Source organism: Medicago sativa, chromosome 3 (assembly GCF_051527215.1).
Source record: "Medicago sativa cultivar Bolivia chromosome 3, Bolivia_mono, whole genome shotgun sequence".
Lineage (NCBI taxonomy): Eukaryota > Viridiplantae > Streptophyta > Magnoliopsida > Fabales > Fabaceae > Medicago > Medicago sativa.
Window position 1 is genome coordinate 72283316 of NC_140751.1, and position 24306 is coordinate 72307621.

General features: G+C 32.0%; 3 protein-coding genes and 1 pseudogene across 9 annotated transcripts; 2 read left to right on the top strand and 2 right to left on the bottom strand.

Moving 5' to 3' along the window:
* The first annotated feature begins 778 nt into the window (after positions 1–778).
* Positions 779–6284, top strand: LOC146939904 (DNA replication complex GINS protein PSF3-like). Of its 2 annotated transcripts, none has more exons than XM_085753457.1 (7): positions 779–1096; positions 2761–2896; positions 3171–3242; positions 3372–3472; positions 3966–4058; positions 5695–5834; positions 5953–6284. In XM_085753457.1, the coding sequence occupies exons 2-7, from the start codon at positions 2852–2854 to the stop codon at positions 6060–6062; spliced, it is 561 nt and encodes a 186-aa protein (XP_085609583.1). In that variant the 5' UTR covers positions 779–1096; positions 2761–2851; the 3' UTR covers positions 6063–6284. The 2 variants fall into 2 exon arrangements, with proteins under 2 accessions (XP_085609583.1, XP_085609582.1); XM_085753456.1 differs by having other exon boundaries at positions 784–1096; positions 2799–2896.
* Positions 6285–6599: 315 nt separating this feature from the next.
* On the bottom strand, positions 6600–7691 carry LOC146939905 (uncharacterized). Its single transcript, XM_085753458.1, has one exon. It carries the CDS (start codon positions 7296–7298, stop codon positions 6600–6602), a length of 699 nt encoding a protein of 232 aa, XP_085609584.1. The 5' UTR covers positions 7299–7691.
* A 2606-nt stretch (positions 7692–10297) lies between these two features.
* On the top strand, positions 10298–15902 carry LOC146939906 (uncharacterized). Of its 6 annotated transcripts, none has more exons than XM_085753462.1 (9): positions 10298–10966; positions 11067–11342; positions 11730–11884; positions 13419–13557; positions 13691–13826; positions 14363–14473; positions 14759–14929; positions 15233–15336; positions 15428–15902. In XM_085753462.1, the coding sequence occupies exons 1-2, from the start codon at positions 10537–10539 to the stop codon at positions 11237–11239; spliced, it is 603 nt and encodes a 200-aa protein (XP_085609588.1). In that variant the 5' UTR covers positions 10298–10536; the 3' UTR covers positions 11240–11342; positions 11730–11884; positions 13419–13557; positions 13691–13826; positions 14363–14473; positions 14759–14929; positions 15233–15336; positions 15428–15902. The 6 variants fall into 6 exon arrangements, with proteins under 6 accessions (XP_085609588.1, XP_085609586.1, XP_085609585.1 ...); XM_085753460.1 differs by having other exon boundaries at positions 10344–10966; positions 15230–15336; XM_085753459.1 differs by having other exon boundaries at positions 10353–10966; positions 11730–13307; positions 15230–15336.
* A 6673-nt stretch (positions 15903–22575) lies between these two features.
* On the bottom strand, positions 22576–23389 carry LOC146939907 (uncharacterized; annotated as a pseudogene).
* Positions 23390–24306: the final 917 nt, after the last annotated feature.

Sequence of the window (24306 nt, forward strand, 5' to 3'; positions counted from 1 at the left end):
TTTGAATAATTAAGTTTTCCGGTTAGAGAATTATCTAGCATGAAAGAAGCTGCTCTTTTGAGGTAGCCTTGTGTGCATTTGTGCAAAGGTTTGTAAATCTCTTATATCTTATCTATCAACTTCCATGTACCATTAAAAAAAACCTCCATTTGTTTGGAGGAAAAAAAAATCAACTCACCTACTAACTTGCTAATTCTTAACTATTCTAAGTATGATATTTTCTATATCCTCATATGAATCCTTAATGAATTATTTGCAAGGAGTTAAAAGTTGGGTTTACTGGAAAACAAACATAAGAAAATTGAATAACATAGAAGAAAGGGGAGTATTATTAGGATATCATGGAAGAATAAATAAGGGAAAAGTGTAGATGAAACTGAGAGGAGAAGATTTTAGTTTATTTTTTAAAAAATATCATGGAATTTTTTAGATCGAGGAAGATATTTATTTTAGTCTTTGAAAATGGATATATGGCATAGAGTTCATGGAAAACTTAACCAACAAATCTTAATAGAATGACGTTAAATCACACAACTCTTGTTTAGAATAACTAATTTAAGTAATTCTTTACTAATTCAGAGTTTTTTGAACTTTTATAACTTCAATGACTAATTTAAAAATTAAAAAGATGTTTCTAGTAGTAATTTTGTATATTAGTGACAAAGGGAATATACTTAATTAACTTTAATTTTAATTCTTTATCACTTTGAGTCTCTGACTCTCCCAAATGCAATTTTGACTGACCAAAAAAGATGATAGTAGCGCCGAATTAAAATCGAAAAAAGATGGCGCCAATTTTGAAACAAATAAACCCTAGTTTTCTTCCCCAAAATTCCCTTTTCCCTCAAACTCAGATCCACCAATTCAATCACGCAACCAAGCTTCCAAAGCGAAGACAACACCATTCCTTCTTCTTCTTCCTATCGTCAGCTCCGAATCTCAGTGCCACTGGTTGCAATTATTTTCCAAGCATTACCGCTTTCCGAAAATTCAAGTCAAATATCACTGATTATACTTCACAGCTTCAAATCCTTGTGAATTAGATCATATTCAGTACAAAGGAAGAGAAAGATCTTTCTTTTCGTCTCTGTTTGAGGTAAATGACGCTAAACCCACACCCCATTTGGTTAATGTTTTCATTTTTCTAATTCCCTTCAACCCCATTACTCGAAACATTGAAATTGCTCCGTTGTAGCTATTGTTGTGTTAGTAATTGAAGTAAAATTGCGATAACCAGTTAAAATTTTGCATTAAATAAGGGGGTGTAAAAGTAAAAATGGGGTTTTGGTTTGATATAGAGCACTTATTGAAGATGATTAAGAAATGTGTATTTTGGTTGTCAGAATTGTGTGATTGTCTGATTTCATTTTGGAGAGGATTATGGGGTGCAGGATGACAACCTCTTATGCTTGTATTATTGTTAAATAGGTGTGCTAACAAGGTCTTTGTGAAAATGTCTCAATGAGGATAGTTTTTGGATTGGAAATTTTATGTCAACTTTTGTATTGCAACTAAATGTAATTGTATCCATTTTGTTTTAGTTTGAATCACAGATCTTTTGTTAAAGAGCTACTTGGTCGAGAATCAAGATAACATTTTTGCATTGAGTTCATTTTATTCATTAATGACCTATTGTTGAAAAATTGGGCTCATAGTTGCGCTACTTGTTCCCTGAGATTTCCAATCTGTTCCCTGGTCTACGTGTTCTACGGGTTTCATTTGGTTTTGCCGTTTTAAAATGTAATGGAGGATTTTATTTTTTTTGTTCAAACATGATATATCATAGTGTTGGTGTGTTTTTATAAACTATGTTTGGTGACAGCAATTTGGATTGAAATTTGTTGTGTTATTCTAGAGGTCATAATGATTGTTGATGTATCTTGATTGGTTTCTTTGCGACATTTATTCCTGTATCTGCAGCAGTTTCCATTGAAGTTTTTTGTGCTAAGATTGACTTTGTATCCTGGATTTACTTCATATGGTGAACCTTTACAGTGCAACTGCAATTATAACACATCTTTCTGTGCTTTATTAAATGAATTGAGTGTTTCATAATTTATATGTAGAAGAGCACACATCATTAAGTTTTTCTTTCTCCTGACATCATATGTCTGACCTAACCAGAAAGTGATACTGTATGTAACCTTGAGGAACAGGCTAGATAGAAAATAGAGAATTTAGTGCTATTAAGAGCCAGTGAGCTCACAAAAGGACGTCTAAATGCAAAATATCTGCAGTGATCTTTGGGACAATTGCTTGTATATTTTGCATTTAGACGTCCTTTTGACTCAATTGCTTGTATATTGGTATGACCCTTACAAGCTATTGGGTCAAAAGGACGTCTAAATGCAAAATATCTGCAGTGATCTTTGGGCTTAACTGAACAAAATCTAACAAAAATGGTGTTCTGAAAATCGAAAGCCAAAAATAGCGTAGCTAAGCATTGGTGCATATGGCTCAGGAATTGTTTTGCTCGAATAGTTTGATTACATAGTCCTTTTAGAACATACATAGAAACCAGTCGTCCCGTGCAAATGCACGGTTATCTTGCTAGTTCTTTCTATATGTTGTAGATCTAAATGCTTGTGATTATAAATTCCATCGCAATGGAACTGCTAACAATAAATGTGGTGACTGAAGGTTAAATAAAATATTAAACACGGTGAATGGAGTTCTCTGTGTAGAACAGACTCAAATTTTCTATGCTGATTGATTTTAGATATCTTTATTGTTTGATTAAGATTTTTTTATCTTTTCAAGTTTATCAATTTAAGCTCGAACTTTCTTTATCTGCATAGTTCCCTTTCAATGAGTTAAAAGAAAGCATAAGAGCAGAAAACTGGAGGATAGGATGGCAAATTACTATGATATTGATGACATTTTGGTGGAGGAAGAGGTAAGCTTCAGACTCTTTAATTGTTTTAATAGTTTGCTTCTAGTTGATATATGCCATATTTAATAAGGGATTGTAGTTTAGAAATAGTTGATTTTTGCAAAGAAGATTTTTTCCTACAGTAGTTGACCTTAAGATGATATATCTTTGATGTTGTTTTTGGCTTTTGCTAGCTCATATCAGAATCGGTTTGCTGTGTCAAGAACGACAATATAGAATGCAATCTGAATTTCTTGTCCTAATTGCTAATGCTACTTTTGTCATGATCTTGTCACAGATTGTGTCAGTTATATTTCAGAAGGCAGCATCTGGAGTGGGAATAATAGATCCCAGTTCTGAGGCAGACTTTGTACGAGCCATTGACTCTGTATTTTATGTATTTTAGAGGGGGGAAATTGCTGGTGGTGCACCAGATCCCTGCATGGTGGAAGTGGAACTTTAATGATTTCACCTGACATTTAGAATGTTTGTTTTTCAGATTGAAGCGGGTTCAAAAGTTGAACTACCTTTTTGGCTTGCTCATGAGTTACAGTTGAGACAAGCAGTATCAGTCAACGTTCCCCCTTGTTTCAATCAAAAGTAATGATCATTTTAAATGGGTTTGCAACTTATTAAGTTATTAGTGTAATGCACCATATAATATAATTGAGCATGTCATACCATTAACAATGGGTTAAGATTTAGAAGCACTCTTAAGAACACTTTTACTTCTTTTACAATTTAATTCGTTTGCAGACCAATCTTGTTAAGTGTTAACTCTTGTTTTTTAGGGCCTTAGCTGGAATTGGAGCCATTTTTTCTGTGACCTTATCCTGTCTTGTAGATTTAACTTAATTTGTCACCAAGTGCATCATGTCATATGGAACCGAGGATAGCAAAAAGTTATTCAATTGTCATTTTACACGACTTTCACAAAATTTATAAACAAAAAACTAAATAATGTGAATCTTCTTCAGCACTCATATCCGACGTATAAGAGGAATGTTGATAGCTTGATGGTGTTTAGATTGCTTGATATTTAAGTTCAAAATTTTAATTTCATTATCTTACTGCTGATGATTCTTATTTTCAGAACAAGACTAGAGATCCAAGCTGATTGTGCATGTGTGGATCTGAGGTCGAGATGTCCATACTTTTATGAATTTGGTTGCAAGATAGCACCAATGTAAGTCTATCTGTTCTTATCTGAAATAGTGGTCTGTTCCTCTTTGGCATATATTGGTTTTTTCTTGGAACATAGTACATGGATGTCATGTTTCATCATGCTTCTTATCTAGATGGGCCTAGGAATCTCAATTTTTTGCTATTACATATGGTTACACAGATCATCTCACTCAAACCCTTATTTCCACAAATTCTGGAGTTAACAAAATAAAAGATGTCATACAACAAAATGTTGAAAAAATTTCCAACCTGCGCTTTGGATTAGTCTTTCTTTAAAAAATTGGCAACCTGTTCAGTTACTCAGTCCCTCTCCCCCTCCCAAATCAATGTTCATCCAAACCTTTATAGTTTATAGCGGTAGCATATCTATAAAAATGAAAGATTTCTGTTAACAAGATTAATATAGACCAACCATCCTTAGCTTGCACAACAGCTGAATCTATTTTTGTATGTTGACTTTGAAGATCAACTCCATAAGCTACTTTTGTCACGTATATACTCTGCAAACACCAATATTGTAGCAAAGTGCATATCTGTTTTAACCCCTTTCAATTAGATAAATTCGAAGTCTTCGATTTTATGTTTTATATCATTTTAGTTACAGGCCAATTAAAGTAAATATAAATATATATATATATATATATATATATATATATATTTTTTTTTTTGAAGGAAAATATATATATATATATATATATATATATATATATATATATATATATATATATATAGTAGAAACTCTTTAATTTAATATTCGCTAAATTAATAAAGTCTCTAAAATAATAAATTTGTTCGGTCCCGACTTGGGCCAATGTAAAAAATTGAAAAACTCGATAAAATAATAAGATAATAATTTTTCGGGAGATCCCTTTATAATTTTCGGTCCCAAGAAAATCATAAATTAATAATTCATAGAAACTGAAAAAATATATTAAGAATACATTGAACACATTTGTTCCTCTTGTTTACATTTACTGTACTTCAAAAGTCATTATTGATTTCCAATGCATATGAACACAATAATTACTAATTTACGTTGAGTCACAAGGTTCGCTGCAACGTAATTCTAAGAGGCATAGACTAATTTGCCTTTTTGTTTGGTATGTACAGTACAATTACTTAAAAACTCTTTAAATTAATAATTATTAATTTATCGATAAATTAATAACTCTCTAAATTAATAAATTTATCCGGTCCTGACATTATTAATTTATAGAGTTTTAACTGTATATATATATATATATATATATATATATATATATATATATGGGGTTTGCTAGAACACACCCACTAATTTTTATGTGGGAGTGTTTTAGCAAAGCTACACCTTAGGGTGTAATTAACCACTTTTTAGTTATTTACTTGCTAAAACACTCCCACATAAAAACTAGTGGGTGTGTTCTAGCAAATGCTTATAGGATTTGCTAGAACACACCCACTTGTTATTGTTAGAAGGTGTGTTATAGCAACATACACCTTAGGGTGTATTTAACCACTTTTTAGTTATTTACTTGCTAAAACACTCCCACATAAAAACTAGTGGGTGTGTTCTAGCAAACCCCTATATATATATATATATATATATATAGCTTGATTAATTTGTCCTCCTTTGACAATTAATTTCTCATTTATGGCAGAGTTGGCGATAGGACCATTGGGTTTCTGTTGTTGTCTGCATTTAAAAATCGGTACAAGGAGATCCTCACAAAGGCACACACTGCAGCAATTGCAGCTGGTTCCAAGTTTTGGACTATTCTAACAAACGAGGAGATCAATTGTGAGACTTGTTTTACTTGTTATAAATTAAACGTGCCTTTTTTTTTCTTCATTTATGTGGTAGCATCTTTTTCCCTCTCATGTAGGTTCAATTTAACTTTTGTTTATTCTTTTTGTAGTGTATGAGACAGCTCAATCCGCAATGGCATCCTTCAAGAAGTGGCGAACGGGGGGCCCCAGATTTCAGATAGCTTCTATTCTTGGAAGGAAGAGAAAACTAACTGAATAGTTGCTTTCTAACCTTATTAGAAATCTGTTTTATGTCAATGTTATTATTTAGACCTGAAAATTGCAGGATGTTAAGAATGGACAAAAAAAAATATTAAGTTACTGATGTTAACATTGTACCTTAGTACAGTATGTGTTGCAATCTCAAATAATTGTTGTAAGACCATATACATAATGCAGCACCCCATTTGGGTGTTTAAATGGGTCCCGACAGTACACGTCATTCGTTTTATAATTAATATTTAATAAACATCCAATCTCTCCAATCCAACACCTTAAAATAATTATTAATTGTGTCCCAGCAATAACTCATATCGTTACATTTTAACAATAAGTTATATATTCATTCATAATTATATAATGTTAAAATATTGAAGTAATTTAATTATAAATTATTAAAAAACAAACATTTTTATTTTATTTTTATTAATAATTCAAGAAAAAATTAAAACTTGAAAAAACAATATAAAATGAATGATGATAAATTACATAATCTAAATAACAACTAATCTTGTTGACTATCATTCCCAAAGCGTTGTCAAATATGCTCCACAAGATCATGCTGAAGTTGAAGATGAGTTTGTCTATCTTGAATTTGTGCTCTCCTTTGTAGGTACGGGGCAAGATTTAGATGAGGACTGTTATGTATTTCATTCCTTGCAACATCATTGTTGGAAAGATCATAATTAAAATTACCAGCATATGTGTGTCGTTCGTCTTCTACAATCATATTATGCAAGATGATACATGCATATAATATATGTTTAATTGTATTCATGTGCCAATTACGTACCGGGCCACATATAATTGCGAATCGAAATTGAAGAACTTTGAATGCACGCTCCACATCCTTTCTTGCTGCTTCTTGATGTTGGGCAAACAATTTTCTTTTATCTCCTTGTGGCATTGGGAGGGTCTTTACAAGTGTAGCCCACTCTCGATAAATACCATCGGCTAAATAGAACTCCATGTTATATTCGGTTTTGTTCACCGTATATTTCATCGTAGGTGAATGTCCCTCCAAAATACTTGCAAACACATCAGATTGATTTAGCACGTTGATGTCGTTATTGGAACCTGCAACTCCAAATAAAGCATGCCAAATCCATAAATCTTGTGAAGCCATTGCTTCAAGCATTATTGTTGGTTTTGCATGATCACCACGACAAAATTGACCTTTCCATGCTACTGGACAATTTTTCCATTCCCAATGCATACAATCAATGCTACCTAACATACCTGGAAAACCACGTGACTCTTCTATTTGCAATAAATACTCAATATCGTTGTTGTTGGGTTTTCTTAAATATTCATCTCCAAATAAGTGATGGACGCCCCTTACAAACTTATCTAATCAATCCATTGTTGTGCTTTCACCAATTCGAACATAGTCATCAACACTGTCAGCTGGTGATCCATATGCCAAAATACGTAGAGCAGCGGTGCATTTTTGCAAAGGTGAAATGTCAACTAAAATTTCCAACGGCTATATGCTCCAAGCAAATTCAAATTCCACTATTTTTTTTAGGGAATCAAATTCAACTATTATTTACAACTATTATATAATTATTTTTTAATATCAAAATAATACAATAATTAAAATATATAAAAAAAAGAATTAATTGTACATGTGACACTCATGAGTAATAGGGGAGAGAGGGTGCTTATAAAAGCACCCACCTTTATACGCACCATATTCATTGATGTTACAAAGGGGGTGCCTATTTATAACGATGTTTAATATGGGAAGAACTCCCCATTGTAGATGGTCTAAGGTTATGATTTCGAGGAATTTGACCTCTGGAAAAAAGTAAAAACTAACATTACAAGTTGCAATGGAGCTTAGATTTAAATTTTGTTGACAATTGATCTTGTGTAAGTGTAACTCGAAAGCCAGATAAATAAACCAAGTTCAGGTAGTTGATTTTTCCAAATTACACTGATTTTTTTTATGTTTTTTTATGAATTGTGCCTTGCCAGCTTGCTTATTCTGTCACTAGAGGTATTATACTACGTTTATTTTCTGTTTTTAAACCACGAACAACGTTATTTTTTGGATTCTTCAAAAAAAAAAACGTTATTTTTTGGATAAAGTTCTACCTGGAAGTTGTTTTCACTCCGAGACACTTTATTTGGAATTTTTTGAACCAACACAACTCTTAATATCCTTTTTCAAGAATTTCATTAACTTCAAAGTCCTTATAGAATTTAAAAACAAATTAAAAAAACTAAACTATAAAACAAATCAAACTCGTTAATTAATATAACCTGATGACAACATAAATCTCCTTCAAGTTGTTGATTCTTAATATAGTTTGTCTCCTTAAATTTGTATGAGTTTTTCTATCATGTGCAAATTTGCATATGTTAAAAAGTTTAAAATCTTATATATGTTTGATACTCCGACAAACTACTACTACTCTCTAGTCTCTCCGTTTCAAAATAAGTGTAGTTTTAATAAAAAAAATATTTTAAAATAAATGTCACTTACACTTTTCAATGTAGAATTATTATTTTACTTTCAATTGCACCGTCTAATTAATTGAGTATACACTACTTCCATAACATTACACCAATAGAAAATAAGGCTAGTTTAGTAAAATTGTCAAATTGTCATGTCATTTAACATCGTTATTACAATTCTTAATTTGTTCGTAAAAATCTTAAACAACAATCATTTTAAAACAAATGGAGTATGCTATTCGATGTAAGACAACACAACCAGATCACTAGACAAAAAGTCAAGTTAAATTATTTATTTTCTAGTGTCTCTATTTTAAAGTTAGCTATCGAATATCTTCCGTTGTTCCATAAATAAATAATCATATTAATTTCCATTTTGATTTTTTCTCATTGTTAATTGTTGCTAATTAGATCTTTGCATCCGTTATGTTTCAGTATAAATAAATAATCATATTAATTTCCCACTTTGATTTTTTCCTTATTTTTAAGTAGGTATCTCTCTTAAAGAGAATGAATGATAACATAACAATTGGAACATTCTTGGAAGAAGTAAATACACTATGTGCAAGACATTTGTTATCTGATCTGAAGAAACTGACTGAAGTCAACAATCAGTTATTGCCTTTAGCCATAGACAATTGTGTTATGAAGTTTCAGAAAAGTTTTATACTACCATACTATTGGATAGCAAGGGTTAGGGCTGGAAATGAGTCGAGTCGAGTCGAACCTGTCTGAGCTCGACTCGACTCGATAAGGATTGGTTCAACTCGAAACTCGGCTCGAGTTCGACACAAACTCTTTTTTCAGCTCGAGTTCGGCTCGTTTAAAGTTCACGAATAGTTCGGTTCAGCTCGTTAGGTTCAGTTCGTTTGTTCAAATCACATTCAAAAGTCAATTTTTTTTGTCAAAATTATAGAGATATTTGACGGAACAAGTTCTACACCAGCAAACATTTTGAGCAAAAACACAATAATATTACATAGATTAGAAAAATGAGTACAACAAACATGCATATTTTGATCCAATGTACGCGATTATCCTAGTTTTTTTTAAAGGAAAGTCAAGGAGTCAAGAAGGAATTGATTTAAGTTACGTTGGAAATAGGTTGATATATATCTTTCATTTTTTTTTTTAAAAAAGTAAAGTTTAAGAGATTTTTTTTGAAGGAGTAAAGTTATATATATATATATATATATATATATATATATATATATATATATAATCGAGTTAGTTCATGAACCAAACGAGTCGAACTATATATAGTTCATGTTCAGCTCATTTAGTTAACGAACTTAATTTTCCGCTCAAGTTCAGCTCATTTGGTTCATGAACCAAGTTCAATGAGATAATTGTCGAATCGAGTTTCGAACTATTTTCGAGTTGGTTCGGTTCATTGCCAGCCCTAGCAAGGGTCAATGTCAAATTACTTCTTGTATTTTTTGTATGTGCAAAAACAAGTCCGGTCGCTTCTGAGTAATATCTTTTTAGTATCTGTAGTGTGTGTGTGTGTGTGTCACTACTACAAAATACACATTTAACATCAAGGGGGTTTTAGTTTTCACATCAGCAGGGAAAATATCTGAAGGGAAAGATAGACAGTGTGAGTTTTAACATCAGTTGGCATAAGCAAATGAAGGGAATTCCTAATAGCATATATCATTTACATCAGTGCATCATTGAGATGAAGGGAAAAACACGCGGTGGCATTTTCGCAATTTGAGCGAAAACTTTGGCTAACTTATTTTTACATCAGTGGCTGAGAACTGCCTGATGTGAAAACAAATTTTCACTTTACCTTATCCCTTCCTCTCACATCTACGTTTTCCTCACTTTCTCACTTCTTCCTTCCTCACTTTTTCACCTCCTCTTCTAAATTCCAATCCCCCACCGTCCACAACCGTCCCATTCTTCAATTCTATACCCTAATCTCAGGTTACAAAACCCTTTCTCCTTCCCGCTCCCAATCTCTACTCAAACCCACATCAATCTAACCCAAACCCATTCGGTGATAAATGGATGTTTCAGAACCTATCTTCAATCGCATCAAAAAACTCCGTATGAAATCCCACCAAATCGAATCCATAGAAGCATCGCAACTTATGGGAGATAAAATCAGCAAAAAAGAACATAAACTTCTCCATTCAAAACCTTTGGTTAACGCTCGCCTTGATGAATTGGTCAAGCTTTGTCAACTTCTTTACCCAACCCTAACCCAAGATCTCGACTTATATGAGAATTTCGAATCTGAATCCGAGAATTCCGAATCTGAATCAGAGGATTCCGCTGCTGAAATCTTTGGTAATTGGTTTCTATCTGAGACCGATACCTGCCCGATCAATGAATTGGTTTCTCCACTTCAAGATTCCACCTTTGTGGAGAAGGTGCTTGAGGAAGCTGTGATTAAATTCCGTCAACAACACCCTTATTACCCCTGTGTTCAAGGTAGATAATCTAGTTTTTTTTACTTTTATTTTTAATTTTTATTTTATTTATTTATTTATTTATTTTTATTATTTTTTTTTAACTTCTTTTGTTGGTGTAGATCCTTCTTTGATGACAGAGAAGTTGAAGAAGATTATTTCTAGATCGGATGATCGTTATTCTTCTCGCGAGAAGATTATTTCTGGATTGGGTCATTTTGGATTCAAACGTGATTCTCTCAAGAAGATTAGTTTTAGATTGGATGATTATTCTGCTCGCAAGCTGAAGGTATAATCCATGTCAGATCCTTTAATTGCATTTGGGTTCATGTTCTAGGCAGGCATGTTCTAGATGGGATTTTCAGGCTAGACATGAAGTCATCGATTGGATTCAAAAGGTAGATTCTTTTTTTGATTTTGATTGTGAAAACTGAAAAAAAAATAATAGTATTTTTATGAAATCTTTTTGATGGGTCTGTAATGAGATATGAACGATGGTTTAATTTTTCATCAAAACAGTGGCGGCGGCGTTTTAATTGGATTTGGATTGGATTTAATGAACTATCTCTTTATGATACATATCATAATCTGTGTGTTTGATGATGATCCATTGCTTGATTACTATTGGACTCTCCTTGTATCTGATGAATTGATGACTTGAATGGAAATTTCTGTTAACTCATTTGATTGATGAATGGATTGGGAATGGATTGGATTAGATTAGATTAGATTGAGATGAGTTCAGATTATGTTTATCTAATTGCAATTTTCTTTGTGATTTATAGGTTCGAGCACATTTCGTTCAAGTTTTCTACTTCAAAATTGTGGAGAATACGAGAGATTGTTTCTTTAAGGTATTCTACTCAACTCAACTCACCCAATCAGAACTCAATCTCAGAATCTCGGAATGGAACTCACTCACTCAATCTGAACTCAAACGGTGCTCACTCAATCTTTGTTCTCTATATCCTTCTCACTCTCAATCATTCACCACCCAATCTGTTCTGGATAACCTTTTTTTTTAAGAATGTTTAGGTTTTTTTGTTGATTTCAGTGATTATTTTTGTTAATATGTTTATTATTATTGTTTTTTGAGTGATTTTTCATGCTATAGTTTATGAATTTGTTGTTTACTCTTTGACATTGCCCTTCATTGTTATTTTTATGAATATGTTGATTACTCTTTGGAGATATGAATTTAAAAACAGAGAAGAAGAATGAATAGTGAAAACTGAAAAACATAAATTAAATCACTTTCTAATATAATATGAGTGAGGTGCGTTTCTCTAGCCATAATATTTTATGGTTAACTTCAACGAGTGCAATTTTGCCATAATATTTTATGGTTAAATCACTTTCCAACCATGAATGAAGGATCCATCTATGTTAACTTCAACGAGTGCAATTTTGCCATAATATTTTATGGTTAAAAGTGATGTAAACGTAGTAAAAGTGCTATCTAATGTGTATTTCAACTAGATGTATTTTCATTACGAGTTGTAAGAGGGAAATAAATCTCCCTGTCAATCTGAAAAGATGTGTTAACCACCTTAGAAGTAATGTATTTATCAAACTCAGCCTCTTTTGGTAAGACTAGATTATTATAGTCTTTCTAAAACGCCCATATAAAAACTCCAAAATACGTAGGCTAATAAGTGCTAGTTACTCCAATGTTATTTTATCATTCAAGCCAAGCATGTAAGACGAGGTTAAAGAATTTAGCTTAATTGTCTTCTGTGATGAATTTGTTCCAATAATGTTGAACATACTTACAATCTCAAAGCATATATATAATGTAAGATTTAGAAGATTGTGATTAGTGTTGTCATTTTTGTGAAAGATAAATTATTAGCTTTTCCGTCTAGATAATTTCTCACACATTTTATCAAGATTGGGTGTTTTTTTGGCGTTTTATGGTGCTTTTGGGGCTGTTACTGGCAGCTGAGTGCTGCTGCTGTTATGCAGCTGTTCTGTGCCCAGTTTTGGTGTTTTTAGGCAGTTTTTTTTTTGTCTGTAACAGCCCCTGCTGGGCGCTGTTTTAGCTGGCCAGGGCCGTAGGTGTTTTTGGTGGTGTTGCCTAGCTTTAGTCGTGAATGCTGTCCGGTTTTGGATCGCCGAGATGCACTTAGTTCGCTAGGAGGAAAAAGAGAACAAATAGGCACCATAAATTCACAGTTGTTTGTTGATTGTATGGATGAATCCTTAGCTTGTTCCTGAATTTGATTTAACACCAGGGAATTATATAAGGTTTACTAGTGAATGACATTCACTAGTAAGTGCCTCAGCCACTCTAGGAATGACATTCACAGCATCTATATCTGTTGCACAATATTACCTCTTGAAACGTTTTCCCCTTCCTTATGGTAAAATGAAACTTTATGTTTCCCATTTTTTATAAAGTAAGGTCAAAAAATTCAACTATATACTTTTCAAGTAATACTAATACTATACGTATCTTTCATCCTGATTTGCAGCTCTCTACCACCCTTGTGGCTACCATTGCAGCATACATAGGACAGAAAATCATTGACAAACTTGTCAATATCTTTCAAAGGGCTTCCTTGATTATCTTTGTCTTATCCTTCACAATTCTTGTTAGTGCAATTGCACTAGGTGAGTACTCCTGGTATATGTTATAATGAGTCTACTTGCCATGTTTGCTTTAACATTTTAAATTGTCATTTCACTATGCTTGGCTTTATGAAAGCTACTTGCTTATAGCTTTCACTTGTATGGTTTTCTATAGGTGGAGTAGGAATTTCACGCATGATTGAGAAGATTCAGATGAATGAATACATGGGATTGAGAAGATTCAGATGAATGAACTTGTTTGTCGATGCAACCTAGCAAAGCTTTGATGAAGAAGCAGCTCGCTCGCTAAGGTATTAAGGTCTCTTTACTTTTATCTCTTTTTATTGAATATGTTTTTAAGGATAGTTCAGGTCTTGGTTGTCATTGATTAGAGAATGTGTTCATTGTTTGATGCTGAATAACAAATGAATTCATACTTATAACTTGCAATGGAAAGAAGCTAGTGAGTTTCTATGTGTTGAGTGTGTTGAACTGTTAAACTTTTCTTGTCTTCTAATAATTTGCAATGGAAAGAAAATAGTGAGTTTCTATATGTTAAGTTGGTTTCACTGTTAAAGCACAATTGATGATGACTGTGAAGAAAGTGGTAGTGGTGCACCAACTGATGTGTGGTTCTCCATTGGGTTATATATTGGTTCCCTGGTTTCAAGAAACTTAAATGACAAAACTAACATTAGAGTTTTGTGTTTGCAACTACTAACCTTGATAAGTTTTGAAGTATAGGTTATATAAAACTTAAATACAATTGGTCCCAGTATCCACTATTGCATTTCATAATTTGAATCTAAAAGCTTCTTTCTCTTTTCTTTTTCAAAATCATGTACAGAATAGTAAATCCATGGTTTCAATTGACATGCCGGCTGGTCCATCTGAAGTTTTAGTCATTGCGGACAAGCATGCAATTCCATCTCACGTAGCTGCTGATTTGCTTTCCCAGGTTTAATGAGTTTTAAACTCTCCTATTTGGTATACAAACATTACTCAAAAATATGATTCAAAAATATTACTCAAAAAATATTACTCAAAAAACCATACTCATTCTAGTGTAATTTATACATTGTTCTAAAAGCTTCTAATATCCATTTTCTACATTATGATCCAAAGTTCAATATATGATTCATAATATTTGTCGCAGATACATCATAAGAATTAATTGTTAATTAATCACTAATATCTAGAAATCAACCAAATTTGTAAGCACTAAATTGACTCCTGATTTCAGGCTTAGCATGGCCCTGATAGTCAAGTTGTTCTTGTGATTGCTGGAGCCTATGTGGATCAGAATGCAATTCAGGAGGAGGTCAGCAAGCAGTGTCAGAGTCTTCCAGGAGGTGAATTTGCCGCAAAAGCACTGAGCCACAGTTTTATCGTGCATGCACGTGATATGCTTGAGGTCAGTCCTTTGTCCAAATTTTTATCTTTGACCCCTAAAAGCAGATTGATGAGTCAGCCATAGACACTTGTACAGTTTCATCTATACGTACTCACGTGTACAAGAGCAGTTTTGTCTTATGACAAAGACTACCAATTATAGGACTCCACGTACACAAATATACTCAACACGTGTCAAATATTAATTACATGTTGGGTATGTGACATGTGTCTCCATATTTAAATTCAAAATGGTGACATAGAGTTTCATGCTTATTTTTTCTTCCTATATATAACAGAAGCTTGTTCTTCTCTATCACAGCAGTTTCTTTCTTCTGTTTACTACAAAATTGCAATTACAACTTACGATCATGGATTCAAGAGTTGTTCATAGTCATGTTGAAGAGGAGAACAATGAACCACAACAAGGTATATATGATATGAATCACATTTCGCTTAAAGTTTCTTATATTTGAAACAATTTTTTTACTTGTGTTTTTTTAATCTATTTTGCATTCAGTGACACTTGGCGCGGAAGAAAACCATTCTCCTAATCATGAGAAGAAATCTGTTCTGAATAAGGTGAAGACAAAGGCTAAGGAAATTAAGGACACAATTAAGAAGCATGGTCAACAAGTACTTGATCATGGTAATGGACACAACAATGAAATTCAGCATACTCCTGATGATGTTGACTTGGATGAGGATAAGCAACTGGTCCAAGACCCACAAGATCATCAAGCACCAAGTATGTTCTTTTCAGTTGACTGAGTTGTATAATTTTGATCCATAATAGTTAGAACTAGATATTTTGTTCCCTTGTTATTGATTTTATATGAATTTGGGAATAAAAATGTTTGGTTAGGTTGTAATTATGTAATTCTGCTGTGGCTATGCTTGATTGGGGTATATATATAATTTGTTAAATATTATGCCCAAAGATGTTATAGCTTTACGTTGATACTACTATAATATAACTTTTTTGATTGTATTTATATATGCATGTACTTTTTTATATAAAAAATATTGATGTAGCATAAAAATATCCATAATTTTTTTTCTTATTTTTAATATAAAAGGAAAGAGGTCTCAAGCTGATCTGGCAAGTAGTTTAAAAAAAAAAGCATTTTTTTTTTAAATTTTTTTGGATTTCACATCAGTGGGTAAAAGGACTGATGTGAAGTACACATGTTTAACTTCAGTGCCTACCATAAAACTGATGTGAAAACCCTGCTGTTAAATTTTAAAGAGAGCGTACCACATCAGTGCAATAAAGGCCTGATGTGGAAAATAAAGATTTCACATCAGTTCGTACCTGATGTAAAAAGGTGTGAACATACCACATCATACCAGTTTACATCGGTTACAAACTGATGTAAAAAGTCATTTTCAACTGATGTAAAAAATAATTTCTGTAGTAGTGTGTGTATATATATATATATATACATTGTCCATACCAATTGAGCTAAGCTCACCGACAACATAGATATACATGTTTAAACAAATACAAAGTTTTTTTCAAGTTCAAATAATACAATTGTTTAAAATAAAATTGTGATTTACTCTAAAAATAATAAAATCACGTAAAATAAAATATTGTCGAATGATTTAAATATTCTTTTTTGAAAAATGTTTAAATTTGATTACACATTTTCTTGAAATTAAATTGGAATCAATCACATATATAAATTTTAATATTTATTTATTTAATATAATAATTTATTATTATTAATTTTTTTTTGAAGCAAATTTATTATTATTAATTTGTTTGTTTAAAACATAATGTATTTATTTTTATAAAAAAAAACAATATAAAAACCCACTTGGGTTAGTTTGATGACGTTGGTTTGATATTTTAGAGTGTGCTCCTCGTAAGGTATTAGGTTCGAATCTATTTGATGTTAATTTCGGTAGAATAGTTTGGCTTCTTTTAAAAAAACAATATAAATGATTTATGCCACTTTTTTTCTCACGTCACTTTATGATACTTCATAATCCTTTTTAGCATTATATATATATATATATATATATATATATATATATATATATATATATATATATATAGATTGATGTTAATTAGTTTGTAATATGATATTTATACTATATATAAAGAAAATAATCTCTTTCAGCTCTTTTGAGCTGACTTTTTCTCTTTCCAAAAATGCCCTCAAATTTCAATACAAATAACACACGTAACAAATAGATAAGAATAAATTTAAATATTAGAATATGTAACAAACACGGTATGAATATATATATATATATATATATATATATATATATATATTATTTGTTTTCCTTTATCATTTAAAAAGTGTATAAACTAGATACATATATTTATACTTACTTTTTCATTATCTCAATTACACCCTTAAACAATTTTTTCTGTAATAAAGATTGTTGTTGGTGTCACTAAAAAAAGAATTTAAATTATATTTTTTTGTTATATTGTTGGTGTCATTGAAATAGATAATCATGGTTAGTTTGGTTTGTTATAACTTGAAAGCAGCAAACATATATATTTTTAGTTTTAGTCAAAATCAAAATTTCATAAAAAAATACTATTCATTATTTTTAAACGTTAGCGTAATAAAAAAGCGAAAAAACGCGAAATTGACATAATGTTAATACAATGGAGGCCTTGACTACGGTTGGAAGAGACCGTCCAAGGACTCATACATGAAAGAGCAATAATTTTTTAGTGATCATTTAGAGCCGAATTGAATTTATTATATTAGTATTTGTTAATAGTTAAAGGGTGGCAATTTTTGGTACTAATGTGTTTGCAAAAGTTTATTTTATTTTACATAATTGTTGAAAAAGAAGAAAATATAAAAGAATAGATGAAAAAAATGAGAAACCAAATAAATATTAAATATTTTTTATGTTAAATATTTTTTATGTTATTTGTCTAATTTCAAAGTGGTAAATGATGTAATTTATAATGTCTCTATAAAACAACCAATATATAATTTTTATTCTCACATGACATGCATGACTTAAAGAATCATGTTTAAAATAGGAAAAGTGAGAAGGATATATATATATATATATATATATATATATATATATATATATATATATATATATATATATGGGTCTTGCTACAAGCCACCCTTTGGTGGTGTCTTTTAGCAAGTCACACCTCAAGGTGTGATTTTCACTTTTTAGTTATAACTTTGCTAAAAGACACCTTCATAAAAGTAAGTTGGTGTCTTTTCGCAAATGCTCATAGAGTAACTTGCTAAAAGACACCTTCACAAAAGGTGTCTTGTAGCAAAACCCTATATATATATATAGAACATATCTAGTTAGAATGACTTCTTTATGTGAGAATATGAGAATACAATATCAGCCCTTTAGATTAAAATGAAAGGTTTAGATTTAAAGTTCCAAAATAAACATCAGGTGGACCATCTCCTTCTTGTTTTCTTCTCCACGTTCCAACACAACAGCCTCTACGTTTCCTCTTCTTCTTCTCACGTTTGAGAAAAGGGGTCAAATATGCAACCGAAGAAATTGTAACAATGGTGCCAAGAAGCTTCTCCACAAATATCCAATTGAAGAAAAGGGATATCTGCAATTCAACTTTCTATATTCACGCTTTCAATTAGAGAGAGAAAGAAATAGAAAATGGGGGAAATGAAGGAACTACATCACATAGATAGAAATGGAAGTAGTGTCTCATATATAGATAAACCATAATTAGAGATAAATCGACAGGACAGTGGGGCGCTAGATCCAGTGCAAGCATTGTTTTTTTTTTCGCTTTTAATTTCTTTCCCAAAAATTATATGTGTATTTAATTGTTTTTTATTTCTCCTGTACTTTATTTGATGAAGATGACTTTGTTCTAGAGGAAAAGAGGACTTTGTTCTTAATGTATCGATGGGGAAATCCATTGTTTTTTTTCTTCTCAATCCTGAAGATGAACAGATAGAAGAGAGGGATGTTTTTCTCAAACGTGGAGAAGAAAAGTAGAAGGTGATGGTCCACCTGATGTTTATTTTGGAACTTTAAATCTAAGCCTTTCATTTTAATCTAAATGGCTGATATTGTATTCTCATATTCTCACATAAAGAAGTCATTCTCACTAGATATGTCCTCTATATATATATATATATATATATATATATATATATATATATATATATATATATATATATATATATATATATATATATATGGGTCTTGCTACAAGCCACCCTTTGGTGGTGTCTTTTAGCAAGTCACACCTCAAGGTGTGATTTGCACTTTTTAGTTATAACTTTGCTAAAAGACACCTTCATAAAAGTAAGTTGGTGTCTTTTCGCAAATGCTCATAGAGTAACTTGCTAAAAGACACCTTCACAAAAGGTGTTTTCTAGCAAAACCCTATATATATATATATATATATTATTTACATGATATATTGGTGGCTCGTGTAGATATATTCATGGTTTGTGTCTGTAGTTGGTGTTGTTGTTATTTGTAATTGAAATACATGATTCCAAGTTTCATGTTTAATTTATGTGAATGAGAAAAACTCAATTGTTTGTGATTATCTAATATTTTCAAAAAAATATATTAAATTTAAAATTAATGATATATTAATTTTTTTATCTTCTTGTTTAATTAATAAGGCATGCATTCACCAAAATATGACAGTTTTCTAAAAAAAAAAAATCTATTTGTTAATTGAATCAATTGAATTGTGAGTCAATTCACAACAAGATTAAATGTTGAAATGATGACTAGTTTCTTAGTAATATTTAAGTCGTTTGCATTTTAGGTTGAGTAAATGGTCAATTACCCATACGAATTTCGTGAAACTTCAAAAACTCCCTTGAAATTGTCAAACGTCTCTCACATTCATCCCTCCGTCAGTTTCCGCCGTTTGGTTGTATGACGTGGCCATTAACTAACCAACTGGCACCTCCACGTGGGCTAAATGTTATGAGATGTGAAGGCCACATCATAGGGGGGGTTTCTTTCCAATATTTTTAAAAAAAAAAAAGGTTTTTTTTTGTTCCAACAGTAACATCAAATTGAACCTCCATATAGCCTTAACTTCATCTTTTTCCTTGTTCTTCTCCCTCAAAGTTGAATTCCTTCTAACTCCTGTAATCACAGTGCATTTAAACATGATGAGTTGTGGATTTGGATATACAAATTAAAGGAAAATGAAATAAACAAAAGCTCTTCTTCCATTGGTGTAACATGAACCGCATTAACCTCAAATGTCATTGGGAATGAGTTTCAGTTGTGAGAGCTGCTGGAACAAGTTCTAATTTTGGTAGAGAATTTTTCTCATGCCCATTTTCGATGGTTATTGAATCCTAATTTTTATTCCTCCCTTTCTTCCCAGTTTTGTTTCCCCCTTTATGCAATTTTAGGGATTTACCCCCTTATTATACCAAATTTTAAGGTTTATTAAGTTGTTGGTTAACTTTGATTTGTTGGATAACTTTGATTTCGATTTGCAGTATCATAGTACAATTGTAATTTTTGTATGGGTTGATGAGGTTGCTTAATGGGAAGCATGATCAAGATATTTGGAAGGCTAGACTGTTGAGGAAGAAGGATAATTTGATGCAAAGAAAAGCATGTAATGGTGGGCAAAACGGAGGTGATGATATTTGGAAATCATATTTGATGGAGAAATTGCAATTTTTAAATCAAGATAGAAGCAATGAAGAGGTGTGGAATACAAGGCTATTGGATAGAATTTATGCATTGCTAACTGAAGTCAAGTTACTAAAGTACATAATAAGATTGTCATGTATCTTGTTAGTTTTGATTAAAATTCTTGGTTCGCAAGAGTTTGTGAAAGATGTATTGTTGTTGTAGGATTATTATGTTTCGTACTAGAAACATATATAAGAGGCAAATATGTTAGTGAATCAGTTTGTGTAGTTATCTCTATTAATCGAAAACCCCTATGAAATTTATCACTTATGGTCAACACCCCCCCCACACACACACACACACACCAATAACTTTATAATAAAATTTTCACTTGCAGTTTATCAGTGTATTGGAATATTTAACTTATAATAATTTTTTATTGGAGGTCATAAACCAAAAGGTGTTAAAAAGTACCTTATTCATGATAACTTCCAAAATATAATTCTAAACCATAAGATAAGGTCATAAAGTACCTAATACATCATCAAAACATGATAAATTCCAAAAACAAGTCTAAATCACAATATCATCAAGTACTTATTTCCAAAAAGGCATAATGGATCTCGATGCAGATACTATTAAGGATTTTGATGTCACATTCCTAGGTTAGAGATGAATAACATGTAATCATGTTCATTTGTATTAGTATCCGACTTAGGGAATGAAACTCTGATTTGTGGTACTCCTGAACTTGGTGCTGCCACCATGTGTGTGGGTTCCCATACTGGTGATGATCCTCTCATTGTAGATGGCTGGACTGATGGCGATCTTTTCATTGGAGGATGCTAGATTGATGAAGGTCCTTTCCTTGGAGATTGTCGTATTGTTGGTGGTCCCCTGACTGGGGGTGGTCTTGCACCAAAGCCATCAAGGCATATAACTAATCTCCTTAAGTCATAAGTCTTTCCCTAAAAAAAATTGAAAATTATATATTAAATCATACCCTAATTTTTTTCAATTACTAGAACAATACATCCTGAATTAGAAAAAAAATGTTATTTTAGTTCGTGAACTCCCATACCTTCTTGCTAGGCCTTGATGTTTCTGCCTCCTGAGATTGTTAAACATCTAATGGTATAGACTGAGAAAATGGAATTTTAAATTATATTTCTCCAACTTGTACATCATTCCCTTGTAGTTGTTGTCCTTCATATCTTACTTCCTCTCATTGATGGCCTTGCACTCCAGTTTGTCCAACTTTCTCTTGTTGGTCTTGCCCTTCATTTACTAGCACACGTGGCTTATGAAGACACCCCCTTTTGTTGTGTCCTTGTTGTTTGCATGTTGGGCATGCCCATTCTTTGTATGACCTTTTCAACTTTTCACCAATCACAACTTATTCATTACCATATTCCTTCTATTCTTTTTGGTTTGCCTACACTTATTCTAATCTTTGGTGGAACAGGTTTATTATATGGAATCTTTTCCCAATATTCCTGTGAATTAGTGGAGTTGACAAAAAAACTAATATGTTGTATGATATGATCTAAACCTTAGCAGTTCATCACAATAGTCTTAAGGTTTCCGGCATTGATGTGTTATTGTAGAACATGCATGCATGTAAGGGATACCTAATGTCATAATATAAAGTCACAATATAAGTCATAACATAAAGTCCACATCAAAATTCATAACATCTAATCCATAACATAAGTCATAACATAAATTCACAACAAAAAACTTGGGTTATCTGACAGTTGTCAATATCTACATGCACACGTTATAACATCTAAGTCCACGTCAACCTTGATACTTCCATTTTGGACTTGGTAACTTAAACATAAAGGACCAGTCCAACTTGAACCAGGGTTTCTCCTCATTAACTCATGGGCTTATTCCCATACTAGACCATATTGTTCCTTTTCAGAACCCTCTACCTTTTCTCTACCTTCCTTCAATGCTCCTGTTATTTTTGAGTCATCAAGCTTCAAGCCAAAATCTCTCCTGAAGTAATCATCTATGTCTAATAATCCTTAATTTATTCTTTAACATCTTTACTACCTATTTTCTATTTGATGTGTTAATCTTAGAAACCCTGCCACAAGTATGGTCTTTATGGCACGTCTTAATCTGAAAACTTCTTGATTCATTCTTGCTGAAGTATATTTTCCATAGGCATATTCTTCCTCCTTAGACTTAGCTCTAGCTCTGTATGACTCATTTTTTACCCAATAAATATCTTTACCTTGGTGAATTATGTAGTCCCTAACAACTTCTTTAAAAACTGTCTAGGTTGCAAATTTCATACCAACTGTCAAAATAACTTCACCAACAGATGAACCTTCATTGAACTGAGGAAAAATGGCCTTTCTAGTACCGTCACTATCACAATCCACACTTATTGGCGACTTCAACACCTCAGAACGGTATGAATCATCCCCTTCACTTTCACCTTCCCTTCTACCTTGCATAATACCACTTCCTAGTACACTTCCACTACCATTTTCCTCACTTTCTTGATAATAACTTTCTCTATGACCAAGTGCATCTCTAAACTCAACATGGTAATCCTCGTAACCACTATCTAAATCACCGTCACTTGGTGGTAACACTACCTTTTTCCTTGTCATGACCTTTTTCAATTTCTTATTCCCCCTGCGTTTAACCTCATCTCTCATCTTAGAAAGTTCCTCAATCAAAGTATGTTGTTGCTGGATTAACTCATCGGTGCATGGAAAGACATAATCATCTGGAATTTGACTTTGCCTTACATAAGACTATTGTTCAAAAGCAATCTCTGACTCTATGTCAACTTTATATGTATTGCCCAAGTACGTGTTTGAACTTCCCAAAAAAGTTCTTCAACAACTTCCATGTTAGCAGGGACGGAGCTAGAAATTTAGCTTAGAGGGACCGAATTTAAGAGTATAAATTACTCCCTCCGTTTCAAAATGAGTGTCACTTTAGCAAAAAAAATTGTTTCAAAATGAATGTCACTTTACATTTCCAATACAACTTCTTCCAACTTTACCCTCAATAAATACTTAAACTTTTCTCTCACACAATTTTCAATGCAACTTTAAGTTTGTCTTTTTCTTATAAAGTAAGAGCAGTTTAGTAAAAGTGTTATGTCTAATGATTATTTCATTTCATTCCTTAATCTGTGTGCAATTGGCTAAAGCGACACTCATTTTGAAATGGAGGGAGTAGTAAAGAAAAAACAAATTTTTATATGCATAATATATTCAAGAATTTAAGAAATCATATGATATATCTAAAAAATATAAGAAATTTCATAGATATAGAAAGATGAGTGCCTTGAGGTTTGCTTTAGTATGATGAGACCAAAGAAGATTTTTGAATAGTAAAGTAAGAAAAAATGAAAGAAGAAACAACTCGGGACTAACATAGTATTCATAAGAGATTTCTATATCGATGAAAACTAAATGAACTAATAAACTCTTTTGTTCTTCATTCTCTTGCATCCATAACTTCATGTGATGTCTTGTTTTACCTATTTACATGATTTCTCACTAAAATAACTCAAAGCTCCTATGAATTTGTTGGATTTGGAAATAAATAGTATTACATGTACTTAGGTATAAATAATACAAAATGTCACATAATTCAAGCAACTCCTCTAAAATCTCTAAAACGGTCTCAAACTCTACTAATTCAAGCTCCTCCAATTCAAACTCTACTGAACCGTAAACATTTCCTCTAAGAATTCTGCTCTTCTCCCATCAAGTTTCGCTCCCATCCAGCCAAACTGACCAAAATACCCCTGCGTTA